Here is a 19,159-nt window from a genome sequence, read left to right as displayed (position 1 = left end):
ATATGCACAACAAATTTCACTGCATATTATTCACTATACATCCACCATGAAAATTAAGAAACTCGTCTCTTTGTAATGATTTTTGTTGCCTTTTAGAACCTGATTTCATGGCAGTTCTGATGTCATTACCATCACTACGAGTTCAAAATGAAGTATTTGATGCAGGAAATGTGTACAGCTGTACAATTTACAGCTAACTGAATTCATTTCAGAGCAAAATTTTAATTTAACAAGTATCAACCTGCCAATGTGAAGTATGCCTACTGAAAAAAACTGTACACACATCCCTGCTCTGCACATTAAGATATCAAATGTATTAGAGCATGTTCGGTTTGTGGGGCACTGAAACGGCACAGTTATCAGCACCCGTACAAATTCCCAACCTTAGCTCAGTCCAATCTTGCCACTTTCATGAATGATAATGAAATGATGAGGACAACATACCCATTCACCTCGAGTCAGGTGAAAATCCCTGAACCCAACAGGTCAAATGTATTAGACAATTTACATTTCAGTAATCTTAAGACATTAAAAGGGCCACATTTTAATGCTGAAAGGTTATTACTATTTGATTATGTCACAGAATTGATGCAAAAAGATTTGACATGATTGTTATTGTATATTATTTATTCACCTGAACTAGTGACAAGAACATTACAGAAAAAAGCAATATGAACTTTTGGAGCAATGAACAAACAATTCAAGGAATGCGAAGTCAAATGAAAGTTCTTCACAGATTACATAAATGCCTATTAGATGAGATTCAACTGTTTGAACCTGACAGAAGCTAAGTTCACATTGCACAACTATCTACAACATTCTAACTTCCAACTGTCAAAAACATTAGCTCGATACTGAAACAGTTGTGGCATTTCATCTAAAACAGGTTACTGGAATGATAAGACAAAACGTGTCTTCCATGAATTCGAATTTGAACACAATGCTGCAGTTCAACAGTATTAGTCTTTCCAGGATATTAAATGAGCTTTTGTATAAAGTACCAGTTTTCTTTCTCAAAATGCAGCAGGTAAAAGAAATGTTCTGCATAGAAGACAACATACTTAAAGTTGACCACAGTCATTGACTACAATCTTCTTGCTTGTTTTGCCACTTTGAGAGCCAAAGGATTCAATCTGAAAAGAAATTTGGTTTTCAAGACTTGCAAAATGTTTGATAACGTAAGTATAGGTATGTATTATGCATCATCAATTTACCTTTTTAACTACATCCATGCCTTCAACAACTGATCCAAATACAACGTGTCTATTGTCCAGCCAACTAGTCTTTGCTGTCGTTATGAAAAACTGGCTGCCATTTGTATTGGGGCCAGCATTAGCCATTGATAGAATTCCTAGAGAAGAGACATTGTTAGTATCCACACACTAAAAACATATTGGTAGACACATTAAATTTTAATTACTCTACCTGGTCCAGTATGTTTTAGCGTGAAGTTTTCATCTTCAAATTTATTGCCATAAATAGATTTTCCACCAGTGCCATTATGGTTTGTAAAGTCACCTCCTTGGCACATGAAATTTGGGATAACTCTGTGAAATGTGCTGCCCTTATAGCCAAATCCTTTTTCTCCAGTGCAAAGAGCCCTAAAATTCTCAGCAGTCTTAGGCACTACGTCCGCACGTAGCTGTAAAAAGTTTAATAGTTTCAGAAATAAATATGCTACAGCAAGTGTGTGCTGTATACTGCAGATTTGACATTTTACACTAACTACTTGCGCTCAAATTACTACTTAGTCACGATTGGCGGAACCACCCACTGTCAACTTAATACTTCACAAATCGACAAAATGTCTACTTCGGTTCTATACTTTTCACTACAAGATACTAAATTGCTACGCACGGAACCGAAATAAGCACTATCATCTGGCCGGGCTGTATCAGATTCTGCAACCTAACGGTCAATCCTACACGTGCACTTGCTACATTAACAGTTCCAATAAATCAAGCACAATTTTCCCACAGTTTACCTTTCCTTAGACTTTAACACCTCATTTAGATAAAAATTATTCGAGGACGTTGTCGAATCACCAGCACCCCTTTAATTTCTCTTCCGGCTGTCCCACCCGATGCTGGAATTTGGTGGCAACCTTCCAATTATCTATCACGTGTCTCGTTAACATGTTAAACAGTTGCTGTAGATTTGACTGGAATGTAACAGCTCTGCACTTACTAGCAAAACAGGAAGGCAACATTTTACTCAGCTCTGAATATTCCGCTTTCCTTTTTCCGCGTTCCTATTACATATAGGCACAAACAAGTTTACCGCTGACGCACGTGGTCTGACCTACGAGCAAAAGTATTTACTTTTTTTTTTTTTTATTAATTCCTATTTTTTAACTTTTTTATCGCTGACCTATTATGATCCACCCATTACCTCCAAGATAGCCAAATCATGCTAATTATTACTGTAATTACTTTTTAAGCACAGGGGGCTACTTTTATACACACCTAATGTTGAAAAATTTCTAAAACGAAATTTAAATTTTGGTAACAGTAAAAGTGGAATAATACATTATTTCCACCGACCTTGAAATACGTTCATGAAGAGAGGAAAAAAAGAATTCTTTGGCTTGGATAAATATTGATTAGGATTTTCACGGTAAAAATCTCCCACACGACCCAGAAGACTTTATATTCACGATACATTTCACAAAGCAGCATTTCCACGCGACATGCCGGCAACCTACTAAACCACGCTGCAATGGAGAAATGCCTGGAACGAGATACTACTATAAAAGTAAATTAAATCTACTGGAAACATACCTCAATCACAATTCGTCCAATGGTCTGGCCATCAGCAGCCATATCGAAGAAAACTTTCGGACGGCTCATTTTCGTAGCAAAATAACGAGTTACGTTACTGCTTAAGCTCAACTGCAAACCTCGACTGCCACCGATTCTCTGCAAAGAGGAGCCGGATTGGCGGCATAAGTTCAACACTGCGAGAGCCATAACTACGTACTGACTGTTGACGAAGTAGTTCTAGGGAACACAATACTATCGTAAATGACACACAGAATATTTTTTAAAAAATAATTTTACAAGGAAACAGATTAATTAATTTTATAAGACAGTATACATAGTCGTGTTCATCGATAAATATATGTACTATTTTCTTGTGCGGATGAACATGATGACTAGTTGCGTACATAGCGGAATCACATAAATGGAAATTGGGGCGTTTTTATGCGTTATGTCATAAATTAATAGTTGAAACAGCTGTTATTTCTGCTGAATGTTTATGGCAACTCCAGTTATTTTTCAGAATTATCCATGGTTTTTTTTTAAAAATTAATGATACTTGTATTCACACGCATGCGTATAGTCATCTGCACTACGTGATTCAAAATATAATCATATGTCTCGTCACTTTTCCGTTCTAAGTCATATAGATTATCAATAAACGTACGGTTTCCCTATATTTTCTATGTTCTAATGTATATTTACCATTATATAATTTATACATAAAATTAAGGAGTATCAAGCTATGATTCTGTCATGACTGCCCAAATCAGCGCCTGTGTTTCCGTGTATGTTGATGGCTGAAAATTAATTACGAGAAGAATTTAACTTAGGCAGATTTTTTTAAAGGAATTAAAGATTCGCATTGGTAAGACTGGCTATTACTGCAGTTAGTTTTGCTGCTTATTTTGTAAATATCCTTGTTGTTGATGTTGTTGTTAGTGCTGACGAAGTATGACTTCATACTGTTATAAACGATGTGTATTGTGTAGGCGGATTAGAGAGAAATGCGAAAGTTCAACCACAAATAATTCCATATGTATATTATTTTGAAATATTAGGTAGCGAATTCTATTCTTATGTTGTCTCATGTTCAAAAAGTTGTTTGCACAAACACACATCTATAATCAGCGAAATGCAGCAGACGCTCTCCTACGGTTCTAGTACTTGACAGCGCATATTGTTGCTAGGTAAATGTTTTTCAGTAGTGGACTTCTTTATAGAAACGTCAACCTTACAGTTTAAAACTACAAAGCGGGAAAACATGGAATGCTCTAGCAACCAATCTGTCATTTAACTTGTCCAAATGTAATTGGTGTCAGGGGATAAAAGATACAAAGATAGTTTAATCATCAGAGACTGAAAGCGTAAAATAATTAGTGCGTTATTGGAATGAAATGTTAGGCTACAGGTTCGGAATATTAAATATTGACAACTTAGAAAGGCAACCACTGACTTCATGTTGTGTATTGGCAGTCTTTGCATAATTTGACAATGTGGTCTACCGGAGGTAATTCCCATTCATTTTATTATTTTGTTAGATCCATTTTGATTGGGATATTTAAGTGCAGAGCACAATATCTACACCTTGCATTTTACAATGTATCATATCAGACTAAATAAAACCATGACTAAGTAGAATGACTCACTCTGTGCCCAAGGTAGTAACCTCCAATCATTTTTGTAGGCCCATTGGTGAATCATTTGTTCACTAGTGTGTAATTGGACAGATACATGGAAAGTTAAAGATGCAAAATTTGCTTGTCAGTATATAAGTTATTTGTTATTACATTCAATTATACCTGTCCACAGTTGTCATTATTCTTGAACTCTGCAAGTGTAGAAGGGCTCTACTACCTCTCCCATTTGTCAGTTAGTGCTTGCAGTAAATAATCTTGCAGGAACAGACCTTTCACAGAATGGTAAAGGCATTGCATTGAAGACAGGCACACAAAAAAAGAATAGAAACTTTACTAGCTTTTGGAGGAATCCTGTAACGATCGAGGGGAACCCATAATTAAGTTTGTCAGTCTTAAATCGTATGAGTTTTAATTCAGTCACATCTTTCTGCCATCATCCTTACTTCCACTGCATACTTTTACTTTACCTTGTTCATTGCATCACTGTTAAGTGTTATTAAATAACACTATATTGTGTTTTGCAGTATTACGACACATGTAAAACGAAGGTAACAATTTTGGTATGTCATACCATTTAATTTTTTATTTTAATATGATTTTTCTGTGATTAAACCATGGTTTCTAGAAAGTCAGTAAAACAAGACAAAATAATTATCAGTAGCTAATAGAATCCACCATTCATCGTTGCTGGTGACCTGTGCTTGGCTAAATCATTTTAAGACATTGTGCCACTTGAAACATTGTGTGCAGCCCAGTATTTTAGATCCAGATATAATATGAAATATCTTTTCTATTTTTAATGCTCTGAACTGTAGTTGTTATGATCATCTCTATCTTTAAAACTGCAAAAAACATGATTTTACATAGTTCTTAAGATCCACTGTTGTCGTGTATGGGTTCTTACAAATTAATTAATTATGGAAAGCATGCATGTTGACAATTGTAGCTGAGGTGATTTGCACACTTCCTATGCAATTTTCTTATGCTGTTGTTCGCCATTTTAATAGTAATGATTTCTTCGTAGCCATTGCTAATTTATTTCGTCTGCCTGCAACTGAATAGTCAAATCGAAAATTAAGCTATAACCTTCCTTCCTTCTCGTGCAAAGTATTTTGGCCGTTTTTATATGTTTGTTTGCTCTTGTGAGGACAGTTGAAAAGTACCATGAAAAGACATCAGAGGTACTATTTTATGGAGAAAAATACAATGAGGAGACGTTAATGTTATGAGACATCATATTGCACCTTTGCCATCTCCCATTTAATGCATACTACACAGTAACAAGTAGCAGTATCAATACAGTACTGCTTCCCACCTAAAAATATAATAGGCCTACCTCTGAACATTAGTGTCGCCTTGTATGATGGTGGAGTTTATTTAAGTATCTCCATTATCATGGAAAAATATTGACAGGAGAGCATGAGACATCCCTAGAATACTTGTTTTTCATGACTAAATGAATGTTATGTCATAACACTTTCCCAAGTGTCTTGCCGAACTTGTATATGGCAGTTAATTGATATCATCTCTAATTTAGTGTTGGTTTTGGTACCATATTCCTAATTAATGCAGGGCACATATTATCAGTTCTTGCCTTAATTTTAAATTTGTCTCTAATTTATAAAAAATAAAACAATGGCACCTAACTGGTATAGCCCAGTGAGTGCTTGTTTTTGGCCTTTAGTAATGTTTGGCTGCATAACAACCAGGTAACCTGTGGAGCATGGTTTCCCTAAATCACACACAGTTTTAATCTGCCAGAAAGTTAAAAAGTATGAATAAATTTATGGCAGAGCCACTCTATGGATGGAGTTTGCCACTCTAAGAATAAGGAGAAGAAGAATAGGTCACTGCACGTCAGCAGTTCTATGTCACTGTCATATCTAGTCTTGAGTCTCATATTAACTGTACTAAAACACTTAAAACTTTCTGCAAAAACTTTATAGAAAAGTTTTGTAACTGAATATAATTTCTTATCCAATGAAAAAAATTATTTTCTATGGATCTACTTATTAATTCCAGATAAACTTGAAATAGCCACTAAAAAGTGACATCGTAAGTTAGTTCAAATACCTTAATTAGCAGCTGCGAGTATTAATAAAGCAAAACATACTCTCTCGTCAACAAATGTACGAGGTATTCACTAACTTTATCATCTGCCACTTAGAAAACATACGAGATTTTTTTTTTTTAAAAAGACAGGAAGTAACTTGCTCTAGAAATGAATGTAGTACAGTGAGCCATTTGCAAGATGTACTGTAGACATAATTGTAGAATGAGTATGAATTACAAATTTATCTAGGATTTTCAGATTTTGAGAAAGATTTTGACTCAGTTCCAGCTAAACTTGTGCTGACAGCTCTTGAGAAATAAATATATAAGTCAGCAGTACAACTTCTGTGATGGTTCACCAGGATAGTGAGTAATTCAGAACAAAAAGAGGAGTCAGGTAATAAGTCGACATACTGCCAAAATCTAACTTGGTAATCCTAGAGGAAGTTTCCAGGTCCTTCTACAAAGATGGAACACCTGCTAATGAAATGTATCTGAATCACATTTGTTGAGTTTATGACTTTTTACTTTTTTTGTCTCTGGTGCAGATATACTTCACCATGAATGAAATAACACAGTACAATAAGTGTGGAACTAGGCTTGAAAATCAGTTAAACAAATTCTGGAATATGTAAAAACAATGTATCAAAAAGAAATAGTACTAATAAATAGTGCTGCCATGGAATCAGTTGCTGAGTTTTTGTATTTCGGGCAGGGTTTTCAAAACAGATTTTCCAATGGATCTAAAAGGAGAGAGAGTAATCAGTGTGTATTACCACTTTTGTTTTAAGGGAGTAGACCCTGAATGCTAAAAACATTCAAAAATTCATTAACCATCGAGTGGATGCACACCACTAGCAGGCTTGTGGCATACTATGTACAAATGAAATGAATACCTGCCTTTATTTTATCAAGAAAAATGTGTATTAACAGAATTGAAGTTAAATGTTAGTTTAATTACACAATGTCCTCCACCAGTAGCTGAGCAGTCAGGGCGACAGAATGTCAATCCCTAGGGCCCAGGTTCGATTTCCAGCTGGGTCGGAGATTTTCTCCGCTCAGGGACTGGCTGTTGTGTTGTCCTAATCATCATTTCATCTCCATTGACATGCAAGTTGCCGAAGTGGCGTCAAGTCGAAAGACTTGCACCTCGCAAATGGTCTACCCGAAAAGTTACACAATGAAAAAAAGGAACTTATGAGCTAAACTACTGTTTAACTAAACAATAATAAAATAAAATTTCATTGTATCACTCTGTTGCCATGTACAAATGTTCTTCCCCCTCCCACTGTCCCCCAAGACCCACTCGAAGCACTAAACAGTGCAATCGCACCAGATCCATGCCAACTGCTTATTTGATTACTAATAATCTTGTAGATAACAGCCTCACTGTGGGATTGTGCTGCTAGCTCAGAATCTGGGTCATTTTCTCACACAGATCATAATTTTTGTCTCTCTTAAGTACACTGTTTATTGTATATTACTGTTGCTCACGTGGACATATGACAACATAACTTGTATTAGCTGAAGCAGTAATGAACGAATTGGCATGGACTTGCAATTGTAAACTGACGGTGGAATGATACAAAACGTTATTTGTGGTAGGTGGACTTCATATGTAGGTGTGCCCATTTGAGGGCTAGATATTATTTTGTGCCAGTCTGCTGAAAATTAGAGTCCAAGCAACAGAAGTTTAGTTCCTCAGAACCACAAAGGTGACAATGTTGAGAAATGATAAAATCATAAATTCTACTAACTGGAAAGAAAAGTATATTAAAATTTTTGTATATGCAACCCTTCTAGAGATAATGAGGAATGCAATGAAAATGGATACAAGAGTAGCAAAACTTGACAGTTAAATATAAATGAGTGGAAAGGGCGAGTACAAATTATAAATTGGTAGAAACTGTGAATAACTGATGAATAGAAGGCCAAGAGCATGTCCCCACCACAAATCATAAATAAAGTACTGTAAGAGACTGAAGTTTGGAGGTGTAGGGTTCAGATCCCACCCAACTGGCCTGATTTAAGTTTTCCATGGTTCACCTTTATGAACTGATGTAAATGTAGTGTTGCTGCCTGTGCAAAGGAACTAATTTTCTTCCTCCTTGCTCCCAATTCTTCTTCAATCTAAGTTTCTGCTCCATCTCCAAATACCTTATTGTCAGTGACACATTGAAGTGTGACACTCCATTTATTGACACCTGAAGTTGTCACAGTTACTGGATAATGGTGGCATCCAAAAGGATATGAGACATTAAATCATAAACATATAGTCATCATTTCAGTTGCGTCTGATGCTACCCTGCAGATCCATTGTTTGGAATTGTCAGTCACCAGGAATGAGCAAATATTGGTCTTATTTGCAGAATGTATTTGTAGCTCACTGCATAATAAAAGCCTTACCTTGAGCAATGAGGTGTGAAAAATAAAGCACCTGTGTGAGGAGAAACAATTCAGCCACACTAGTAATTGATTGTCCTCGCTACCTTCAACTGGTTCATCATGTCACTGGGACTGTGAAAATACAAAATCTTGTACAGAAATATGCTGATGATGTAATTGCATAATTACAATAATGATGATGATGATGTAAGATGTATGACCTTTTGGTCCTGACTTACTTAGAAATTGAGGAGGTAGGGGGCTGTGTCTTTCCTAAACATTTATATGTAAAACTGATATTGTTCAATGTACAAAGGTCTCTTTAAATAAATAATTTCTCTGTGTTGTGATTTACGCAAGTGAAGCGCATTTTTTATTATCACTGCTTATGTCTGTAATTTTTTATTTTTCAGGAACAGACGTTTGAAATGTCGCAGTTTGGACAAACCACAAAAAACCCTCCATGGGTAAGGACTACAGGTAAGGCACTTTATCTGTTGATCTTCTGTATTACTGACTATATATATATATATATATATATATATATATATATATATATATATATATATATTATATCTAAAAACAAAGATGATGTGACTTACCAAATGAAAGTGCTGGTAGGTCGACAGACACACAAACATACACACAAAATTCAAGCTTTCGCAACAAACTGTTGCCTCATCAGGAAAGAGGGAAGGAGAGGGAAAGACGAAAGGATGTGGGTTTTAAGGGAGAGGGTAAGGAGTCATTCCAATCCCGGGAGCGGAAAGACTTACCTTAGGGGGAAAAAAGGACGGGTATATACTCGCACACACACACACACACATATCCATCCACACATATACAGACACAAGCAGACATATTTGTGTGTGCGAGTATATACCCGTCCTTTTTTCCCCCTAAGGTAAGTCTTTCCGCTCCCGGGATTGGAATAACTCCTTACCCTCTCCCTTAAAACCCACATCCTTTCGTCTTTCCCTCTCTTTCCCTCTTTCCTGATGAGGCAACAGTTTGTTTCGAAAGCTTGAATTTTGTGTGTATGTTTGTGTTTGTTTGTGTGTCTGTCGACCTGCCAGCACTTTCATTTGGTAAGTCACATCATCTTTGTTTTCAGATATATTTTTCCTACGTGGAAAACATACACACAAAATTCAAGCTTTCGCAACAAACTGTTGCCTCATCAGGAAAGAGGGAAGGAGAGGGAAAGACGAAAGGATGTGGGTTTTAAGGGAGAGGGTAAGGAGTCATTCCAATCCCGGGAGCGGAAAGACTTACCTTAGGGGGAAAAAAGGACAGGTATACACTCGCGCGCGCGCGCGCACACACACACACACACACGCACACACACACACACACACACGCACACACACACACACACACACACACACATATACAGACACAAGCAGACATATTTAAAGACAAAGAGTGGTTGTTCTGGGTACTCATTTCTCAGGATCTATGCACCCAAATTGCATGAACATGTAATCACATGTCAGTTCTAGTATAATATATTTGTCCAATGAATACCCGTTTATCATCTCCATTTATTCTTAGTGTAGCAATTTTAATGGCCAGTAGTGTACATATGCCTCTGTCTAAGTAAGATGATAAGTGAGCACACATAGCTGACAAGGTGCGGGTACAACAGAGCAGTTGCAGTCAAACCCTTAAGCAAGTCAGAAAATTTCATTCAGTAGTAGCCCTATGTAATTAAATTATGACTAAAACACATTAACATAGGTTAGAATGAATACTTTACAAAATCACAATTAGATTTCAAATTCATACGCTGTACTTGTTACACTACCATAACATTACCACCGGGTACAGTGCCAGTCACTGGTGTTACCACTTCAATTCATAACATCGTACCCCAAGCAAGTGGTTTACCAACGAACAGAATCACGTGGCTTCAAAGAAAACACACTAACAACCATAGGCCCCCTCCTTCCGTCATGTGTGGTTCACAACTCTCCCTGCTGCGCTGAGCCTCCACACCTCAACCAGGAAATCCAAAGATAAGTCACAAGGTGGGTGACTACCGATACTAGTGCCAGATGCAGTTAGACCAGCAAACCGAGCTGCCATGGCGGAACTGCCTTTTTGAAGTTTCTTCAGGTTGTAATGGCACGGGGTTCTGTAAGGGAATAGGCAAGGGGCAAATCCAGTCCCACTCAGTTTGGAAGCAGTTGATTTGTTTGTTGGGTTCAGTCTATAACTTGAGATTCTGTGCCCGCATCCAGCAGATAGGTAGTGAACACTGAACCCACAATCCTCCTATATCTGCATACATACACCGCAAGCCACTGTATGGTGTATGGTGGAGGGTACCTTGAACCATTACCCATCATTAGTTTTGCTGTTCTATTTGCAAATGGAGCAAGGTAAAAAGACTGTCAAAACACTGCGATATAAGCCCTAATTTCTCTTATCTTTCAAATTCTCATACGAAATGTATGTTGGTGGCAGAAGTATCCTTCTGCAGTCATCAGCGGATGCAAATTTTCTCAATTTTCCTGATAGTGTTTCACTTTTTTAGAGCAAGCCGTGATTCATTATGCCAAATAGAAATTCTGTCTGAATCAATCCTTTATCCTTGTACAGTCACTCAATGACAACACTTCTCCATACACTAGAGCATCAATAGTGAACAGTTATTGATTGCTGCTCATTGTATCTGCCAGATCATTTATGTATATAAAGAGCAAGCAGTCCTGTAACACTTCTCGGGATCTCCTGATGAACACTTGCTGTCGTCTTTTATTCTCTGTTGGACATAGATACACAGAACTAGCTTGTAGTGGATTTGCAAAATGTGTAACAGATTTTTTTATTGGTGACATTATTTTCTTCAACAAGTGAAACAATGTGAAAACTAATAGCTTGTACACCTACTACTAGTGACCTTACTACATTAAACAAGCTTTCAGCATTCAGTTGCTTCACAGGCAATATGTGTATTACCTTTTTGAAAGGAGCAAGAATACTCTGAATTGTGCATACATGTGCACTAGTTGCTATGTTGGCAGTATCCAAAGTCATTCCAGTAATATTTCCTGCCTTATAATCTATATGTTGCTTCATGTGATTCTCATCCAGCATAAAGATCACAAGCAGTTCAGGTGCTTCCAAGCATGAAACTCCATACTTCAATTTGCTTGAGAAATTAACATAACTTGGGTCACATTTATATTGCAGTTAAGCTTCCTTTGTGATTTTGAGTGTGGTAGAATGAGAAAACTACATGACTGCAAAAACTTACAAGCATGTAGAGAAGTAGTAAACAATACAGAACAAAGAATGAAAAGCTTTGGATCAAATTTATGGTGAGCCTTGGATTGAATAGACAATGAAGTGACAGGCAGTGATTCTGGGGTGTGACTGGTCCACCTAGCCTCTTCACATCTGACGAAGACAACCACCTCTTCCTCTTTTGCAATGTGCATTGCCTTAAAAGAACCATGCTTCACTGATGACCATTCTCCAACACACTGTGGTACATTATGTTGGAACCGTGCTGGCCCCTAGAGGGCATCTTCATGGGTCTGTACATTGATTCGCATAGATGTCATCTGTGATTCGCCTTTGCGTTGCATTGTAAGCAGTAGTGGAGCACATTTAAACAATCCCAGTGATCACCATTTATAATGTTTATTTACCTCCAGGCAGGCCCCTTGCATTGAGTAAACCCCTTAATCCAACAGTTTCTTTCTCCTCACCCCCACCCCCCCACCCCCACCCCCCACCCCCCCTTTATCCCGCTTGTGAACTTCACTGTGCGAGAACCTCATTGCAGTCTTTTTTTATGTATCCAAGGCATGCAACCGCCTGGCGCCATCACATTTTATTTACCCCTCTATGACTGTGGCTTTTGAGCTTCTCTGCCGATCCTTATTAATCATAGCTTCCCTTATTTATTTTATTTATTTATTTATTTATTGTTCCGTGGGACCAAATTAAGGAGAAGTCTCCATGGTCATGGAACTAGTCAATACACGAAATTATAACACGATAGTAGAAACAGATAAAATGAAATATAAGAAACATATTCAGGCGACAATTCGTAAGTTTAAATAAAGAAAATCGACAATGTAACACTGGAATTTGCCTAATTTTTCAGCTCTCCCAGGAGCTCCTCGACAGAATAGGAGGAGGGAGCCATGAGGAAACTCTTCAGTTTAGACTTAAAAGTGTTTGGGCTACTGCTAAGATTTTTGAGTTCTTGTGGTAGCTTATTGAAAATGGATGCAGCAGAATAGTGCACTCCTTTCTGCACAAGTACAAGGAAGTGCATTCCACATGCAGATTTGATTTCTGCCTAGTATTAACTGAGTGAAAGCTGCTAACTCTTGGGAATAAGCTAATATTGCTAACAACAAACAACATTAAAGAAAATATATACTGTGAGGGCAATGTAAGAATTCCCAGACTATTGAATAGGGATCGACAAGAGGTTCTCGAACTTACACCACACATAGCTCGAACAGCCTGTTTTTGAGCCAAAAATACCCTTTTTGAATCAGAAGAATTACCCCAAAAAATAATATCATGTGACATAAGCGTATGAAAATATGCGAAGTAGACTACTTTTCGTGTTGAAGTGTCACTTATTTCAGATACTGTTCTAATGGTAAATAAAGCAGCATTTAGTTTCTGAACAAGATCCTGGACATGGGCTTTCCACAACAGCTTACTATCTATCCGAACACCTAGGAACTTGAACTGTTCCGTCTCGCTTATAATATGCCCATTCTGTCTGATCATAATATCGGTTCTTGTTGAATTGTGAGTTAGAAACTGTAAAAACTGAGTCTTACTGTGATTTAGCATCAAATTATTTTCCACAAGCCACGAACTTATATCATGAACTACATTATTTGATACTGTTTCAATATTACACACAAGATCCTTTACTACCAAGCTGGTGTCATCAGCAAACCGAAATATTTTTGAATCACCTGTAATACTAGAAGGAATATCATTTATATAGATAAGAAACAGCAGTGGCCCCAGCACCGACCCTTGGGGAACGCCCCACTTAACAGTGGCCCATTGGGACTGAACATCAATACCACTCTCAATATTGCGGAGAATTACCTTCTGATTTCTGTTCTTAAAGTAAGAGGCGAACCAATTGTAAGCTACTCCCCTTACTCCATAATGGTCCAACTTCCGCAGTAATATTTTGTGGTCAACACAGTCAAAGGCCTTTGTTAAATCAAAGAAAACACCTAGCGTTCGCAACCTTTCATTTAATCTGTCCAAAACCTCACAGAGAAAAGAGAATATAGCATTTTCAGTTGTTAAACCATTTCTAAAACCAAACTGTACATTTGACTGCAAATTATGTGAATTTAAATGCTCCAGTAACCATGTATATACAACCCTCTCGATAACTTTAGCAAACACCGATGGCATAAAAATAGGTCTATAATTGTCAACATTATCCCTGTCTCCCTTTTTATAAAGTGGCTTCACTGCCGAGTACTTTAATCGGTCAGGAAACCAACCACTCCTAAAGGAAAAGTTACAGATATGGCTAAGTACTGGGCTAACATACATAGAACAATACTTCAGTATTCTGCTAGATACCCCGTCATACCCATGAGAGTTCTTGGTCTTCAGTGATTTAATTATTAACTCAATCTCCCTCTTGTCAGTATCATGGAGGAGCATTTCAGGCAACAGTCTCGGAACACTTATTTCTATGAGTACTATATGATTCCCTGTTGGGACTAGGTTTCTATTTAGTTCACCTGCTATATTCAGAAAGTGATTATTAAATACTGTACATACATGCGACTTATCAGTAACACGGACATTCCCACTACGCACTGATTCTACATCCTCGACCTGCCTCTGCAGACCAGTCACTTCCTTTACGACTGACCATATGGTTTTAATTTTATCCTGAGACTTAGCTATTCTATCTGCATACCACATACTTTTTGCTTTCCTAATAACTTTTTTAAGCACCTTACAGTACTGTTTGTAATGGGCTGCTGCATTTAGATTTTGACTGTTTCTAACGTTCAGATATAATTACCACTTTGGTCTACAGGATATTCTTATCCCTCTAGTCAGCCACCAAGGCTGCCTGTTCGTGCTAGTACCCTGTTTTGAATGTTCTAACGGAAAGCAACTTTCAAAGAGCACGAGAAAAGTCTTGAGGAAAGCATTATATTTATCGTCTACTGTATCAGCACTATAAACGTCTTGCCACTCTTGTTCCTTGATAAGGTTTACAAAGGTCTCTACGTCAACTGGATCAGCTTTCCTAAGAAGTTGATAACTATATTTAACATGTGTTGCAGCACAAAAATCTTTTAGAGTTAAAATTTGTGCATCATGATCTGAAAGGCCATTCACCTTTTTGCTAACAGAATGCCCTTCTAGTAATGAGGAAGGAACAAAAATGTTGTCTATGGTTGTTCTACTGTTTCCTTGCACTTTTGTTGGAAAGAATATGGTTTGCATAAGATTATATGAATTAAGGAGTTCTACCAGCATCCTTTTCCTTGTACAATCACTTATACAATTAATATTGAAGTCACCACATATAACTAACTTTTTGTATTTCCTATAAAGTGAACCAAGAACCTCCTCTAGCTTTAGCAAAAATGTTGTGAAATTGGAGTCTGGGGATCTATAAATAACAACAGTAAGAAGTTTAGCTCCTTTAAATTTAACCACACCTGCACAACATTCAAACACCTTTTCAGTGCAGTACTTTGAAACATCAATTGACTCAAATGGGATACCATTTTTCACATACGTGGCTACTCCCCCACACTGCAAAGAGCTCCTAGAAAAGCTGCCAGCCAACCTGTATCCTGGTAAAGGAAGCCTCTGAATTATCTCCTTCTTTAAGAAGTGTTCAGATATACCAATAATTTCAGAGTCAACATCTATAAGCAGTTCGTTAACTTTATCTCTGATACCTTGTATATTTTGATGAAATATACTAATACCCTCATTAATCGGCTACGTAAGCTTTGTCGAAAGTGGTTCCTTTGTTAGAGAGATTTCCCTTAAGCAGGAATACCTATCAGCTGACTTCAATCTAAATAAGGTACAGCTCTAACACCCACTACTACACTGCTGATCTTTATCCCACTGGTTATTAAGGGGTAGAGTTGGTGCTACTCTCTGCTCTCCATGGATCCAAGAGAATGGTGTCATCATACCAGGGTTCATCCAGACCCAGACCTCTTCTTGGACCTTGTTGCATGTACACGATTTTTGGGACTTCATTTTGACAAAAAGTTGACTTGTCTCTTCCATATTTGTCAGCTAAAGGCTAACTGCATGTTAAAGCTTAATGCTTTCTGCTTCCTTGCTCACACCTCTTGTGGAGCGGAAAGCGCTAATTTTGTGTGCGTCTACCGGTTGCCATAGCTCAGCGGCACCTTCAGTTTTTCAATTGTTAGACTCAGTCCATCATTGTGGAGTTAGACTGGTCACTATTACCTTCCAGACTAGGTCCATAGAAAGTCACCTTGCCGAACCAGTATCTTCCCTCTTCAGTTGTGACAGTATCAACTTTTAGTCTCTTATGCAATCGCCATTCGACAATGACATGATCATTTAACATATCCTATTACTATTAAATGAAACAACAAGTTCACTGTTACCAGTCACCGTTTTATTTTTTTTATAAAACGGTGACTGGTAACAGTGAACTTGTTGTTTAATTTAATGTCAGTAACAGTCACGGTAAAGCCTAACCTAAAAATGTTTGCGTTTAAAGTTAATCTGCCCAGACAGGCAATCAAGGCTATTTTTGAGTACAAAAACAGTGCAGAAAAGGTCACAATGACGACACAACACATACACTTCAATAGGAATTGTCTCAAGAATAACGTCATCCCAAATTATGTCAAGATTGACATCAAAACAAATACGACAACTGCGAAGAAAATGCTGGAAATCGCATGAAAACTCTGGGTGAAAAATGAACTGAAAGAACTTTATATTAAAAAACAAATGTTCAACACACAGCTTTATAATGCAAAATTACAGTTGGGAAATTTGCTTCATAGATTAGAATATGATTCCATAACCAAAAAAGTCAAAGAGTACACCGAGTTCATCGTACAGAAAACGAAAGCTACACAGAAGAAAAAAACTAGCCAATCTTATGAAGCAACAATTACCTCCCAAACTGAACCAAAACAGCCAAAAGAAACACACATTCTACGCACCTTTCTTCAACAACACGAACATAATATTCACTGCAGAAGAAGAGGCACTACTCTGCAAAGGCTTAAAACACAATGTTCAAGCTCCGCTGGACCAAAAGAGCCAAGAAAAGCTCATCACTTGTGTCACACAGATCTCGACCATCGCCTTTAAGAAGCAAACTGACAGAATATCAGCCTGCCACAAAATTAACGAAATCATTGAAAAGGAAATTGCAAAACCATTCCCAGCATACAAGAAAAGAGAAGCAGCCCTTACACTTACCATTAAGACTAAATTAAACATGAATAATGCAATAATTGTAAAAGCTGACAAGGGCAACACAACTGTTGTAATGGACAGAACAACATACATAGAAAAAACTTTAGACATCTTCCAAACCAGCAACATAACTGAAATACATAAAGATCCAAAAACCAGAATACAAAAGGAGATTAAACACGTTTCAAACAACATTAACTTTCTACTCACTGTCCAAGAAGCAAGAAACATTGTAACAATGAGCCCACAAGCACCTTGCCTTAGATCACAACCAAAGATCCACAAAAATGGGACCCCCATCAGGCCCATAGTGAACTGTAGGAACAGCCCAACATTCAAGCTCAATAAAATACTCTTCAGAATTCTCAAACAAGCATACACATTCAATAATGAGAGAACACTTAAAAACACAACAGAATTCACACAATATGTCAAAAACATACAAGTACCTGATGGAGCCACACTTGCCTCATTTGACATACAAAACCTTTATTCCTCTGTGCCAGTAGGTCCCACACTACAGATAATCAATGCCAACCTACATAAACACAAAAAAATCCCTTCAACTCACATTAATGAACTAATGGACCTGCTTGAATTCACACTTTCACACAACTATTTTAAATTTAACAATAAAATCTACAAACAAACAGATGGTCTGGCAATGGGCTCAAATCTTTCCGGATTGCTAGCAGAAATATTTATAAGTAACCCAGAAGACAAAATCCTGAATTCCAATCACCACCTCCTCAAAAATATCATCTACTACTACAGATATGCAGGTGATACCATTATTTTAATCAAAGGCACTAAAGATGACATCAGTGAGTTGAATCAGTTTTTCAACAACTCCCATGAAAACATAAAATTCACAGTTGAACACCAAAAAGATGACAGTATAAATTTCCTAGACCTTACCATTAGAATAAAGAATAACAGACATACCACATACCACAATCCACAACTCCTCTTGCCACCCCGCAACACACAAAATGGCAGCATTCCGGTACATGGTTAATAGAGCTATCCAACTACCACTCTCAGAAGATAAATGTGATCAAGAAATTGAAATAATAAAACAAACAGCTATTGAAAATGGTTATAACAGTTCCATAGTAGACACCCTAAAAGACTCAATAATGGCAAAGCAATCACAACATAAAAAACAAAAAGAAAATAACATCTTCCATACAATCCCCTTTCTGGGTAACATTTCATACCAGATTGCCAATGTCTTCAAATGAAAAGGCATAAACATATCCTTTACAACAGACAAGAAGATTGGACAGAAGTTACCCCACAACATCGGCACATGAAACCCACTTAATCACACAGGTGTGTACAAAATTGAATGTTTGGACTGTGACTGCTTCTGCATAGGCCAGACAGGCAGATCATTTGAGATTAGGTTCAAGGAACACATGGCAGCACTAAAAACAAAAAATACCACACATCAGCAATAGCTACCCACCTGCATGAAACAAAACACCATGTTAACAATACAAGTATTAGCATCCTACACATCCAACCAAAAGGCAGAAAACTAGACATCCTTGAAACACTCCAAATATACAAACACCAAATAAAACAACCAGATTCCATCTTAAATGACAGAAATGACAATATTTACAATAGTATCATCTCTGTTTTCAGCAACTGCCTACACTCTTAAAAATGCGCGCGCGCACACACACACACACACACACACACACACACACACACACACACACACACACACACACGTGCACACATCCTACTATTTACCATAAATATTGACAGCCACCAAGAGTACAAGAGATTGACCTCATTCACAGATTATTCATCACACCAACAGCTTGTACCCCTTGTCAGCTGAAAACT

The 19,159-nt window shown here is 37.4% G+C and overlaps 2 protein-coding genes across 3 annotated transcripts in view; one reads left to right on the top strand and one right to left on the bottom strand.

Annotated features, from left to right (window-relative positions):
* Positions 1 to 609: 609 nt before the first annotated feature.
* On the bottom strand, positions 610 to 3,195 carry LOC126250256 (peptidyl-prolyl cis-trans isomerase). Its single transcript, XM_049951544.1, has 5 exons — positions 3,127 to 3,195; positions 2,781 to 2,999; positions 1,426 to 1,642; positions 1,215 to 1,351; positions 610 to 1,133 (listed from the first exon to the last, which is right to left on the bottom strand). The coding sequence occupies exons 1-5, from the start codon at positions 3,166 to 3,168 to the stop codon at positions 1,062 to 1,064; spliced, it is 687 nt and encodes a 228-aa protein (XP_049807501.1). The 5' UTR covers positions 3,169 to 3,195; the 3' UTR covers positions 610 to 1,061.
* Positions 3,196 to 3,491: 296 nt separating this feature from the next.
* LOC126250230 (cell division cycle and apoptosis regulator protein 1-like) overlaps positions 3,492 to 19,159 on the top strand; it is a 259,454-nt gene continuing 243,786 nt past the window's right edge. Inside the window, exons 1-2 of one of the 2 annotated variants that reach the window (XM_049951541.1) lie at positions 3,492 to 3,627; positions 9,250 to 9,316. In XM_049951541.1, the coding sequence (XP_049807498.1) occupies positions 9,265 to 9,316 (52 nt within the window). In that variant the 5' untranslated portion in view covers positions 3,492 to 3,627; positions 9,250 to 9,264. Of the gene's footprint in view, positions 3,628 to 3,933; positions 3,950 to 9,249; positions 9,317 to 19,159 lie in introns of those variants that run through there. The other variant, XM_049951542.1, reaches the window with a different exon arrangement.

This window comes from Schistocerca nitens, chromosome 1 (assembly GCF_023898315.1).
Source record: "Schistocerca nitens isolate TAMUIC-IGC-003100 chromosome 1, iqSchNite1.1, whole genome shotgun sequence".
In the NCBI taxonomy this organism is placed as follows: Eukaryota; Metazoa; Arthropoda; class Insecta; order Orthoptera; family Acrididae; genus Schistocerca; species Schistocerca nitens.
The sequence above is the reverse complement of the archived record's forward strand: the minus strand, read 5'-3'. Positions and strand labels throughout refer to the sequence as shown.

Excerpts from the sequence above, each read along its gene's own strand:
- LOC126250256 (XM_049951544.1), bottom strand. The coding sequence starts at position 3,168 with ATGTACGCAACTAGTCATCATGTTCATCCGCACAAGAAAATA. Across the intron at positions 1,352-1,425 it reads GCTAAAACATACTGGACCAG|GAATTCTATCAATGGCTAAT; the intron begins GTAGAGTAATTA and ends TCTCTTCTCTAG. Across the intron at positions 1,134-1,214 it reads GCATGGATGTAGTTAAAAAG|ATTGAATCCTTTGGCTCTCA; the intron begins GTAAATTGATGA and ends ATTTCTTTTCAG.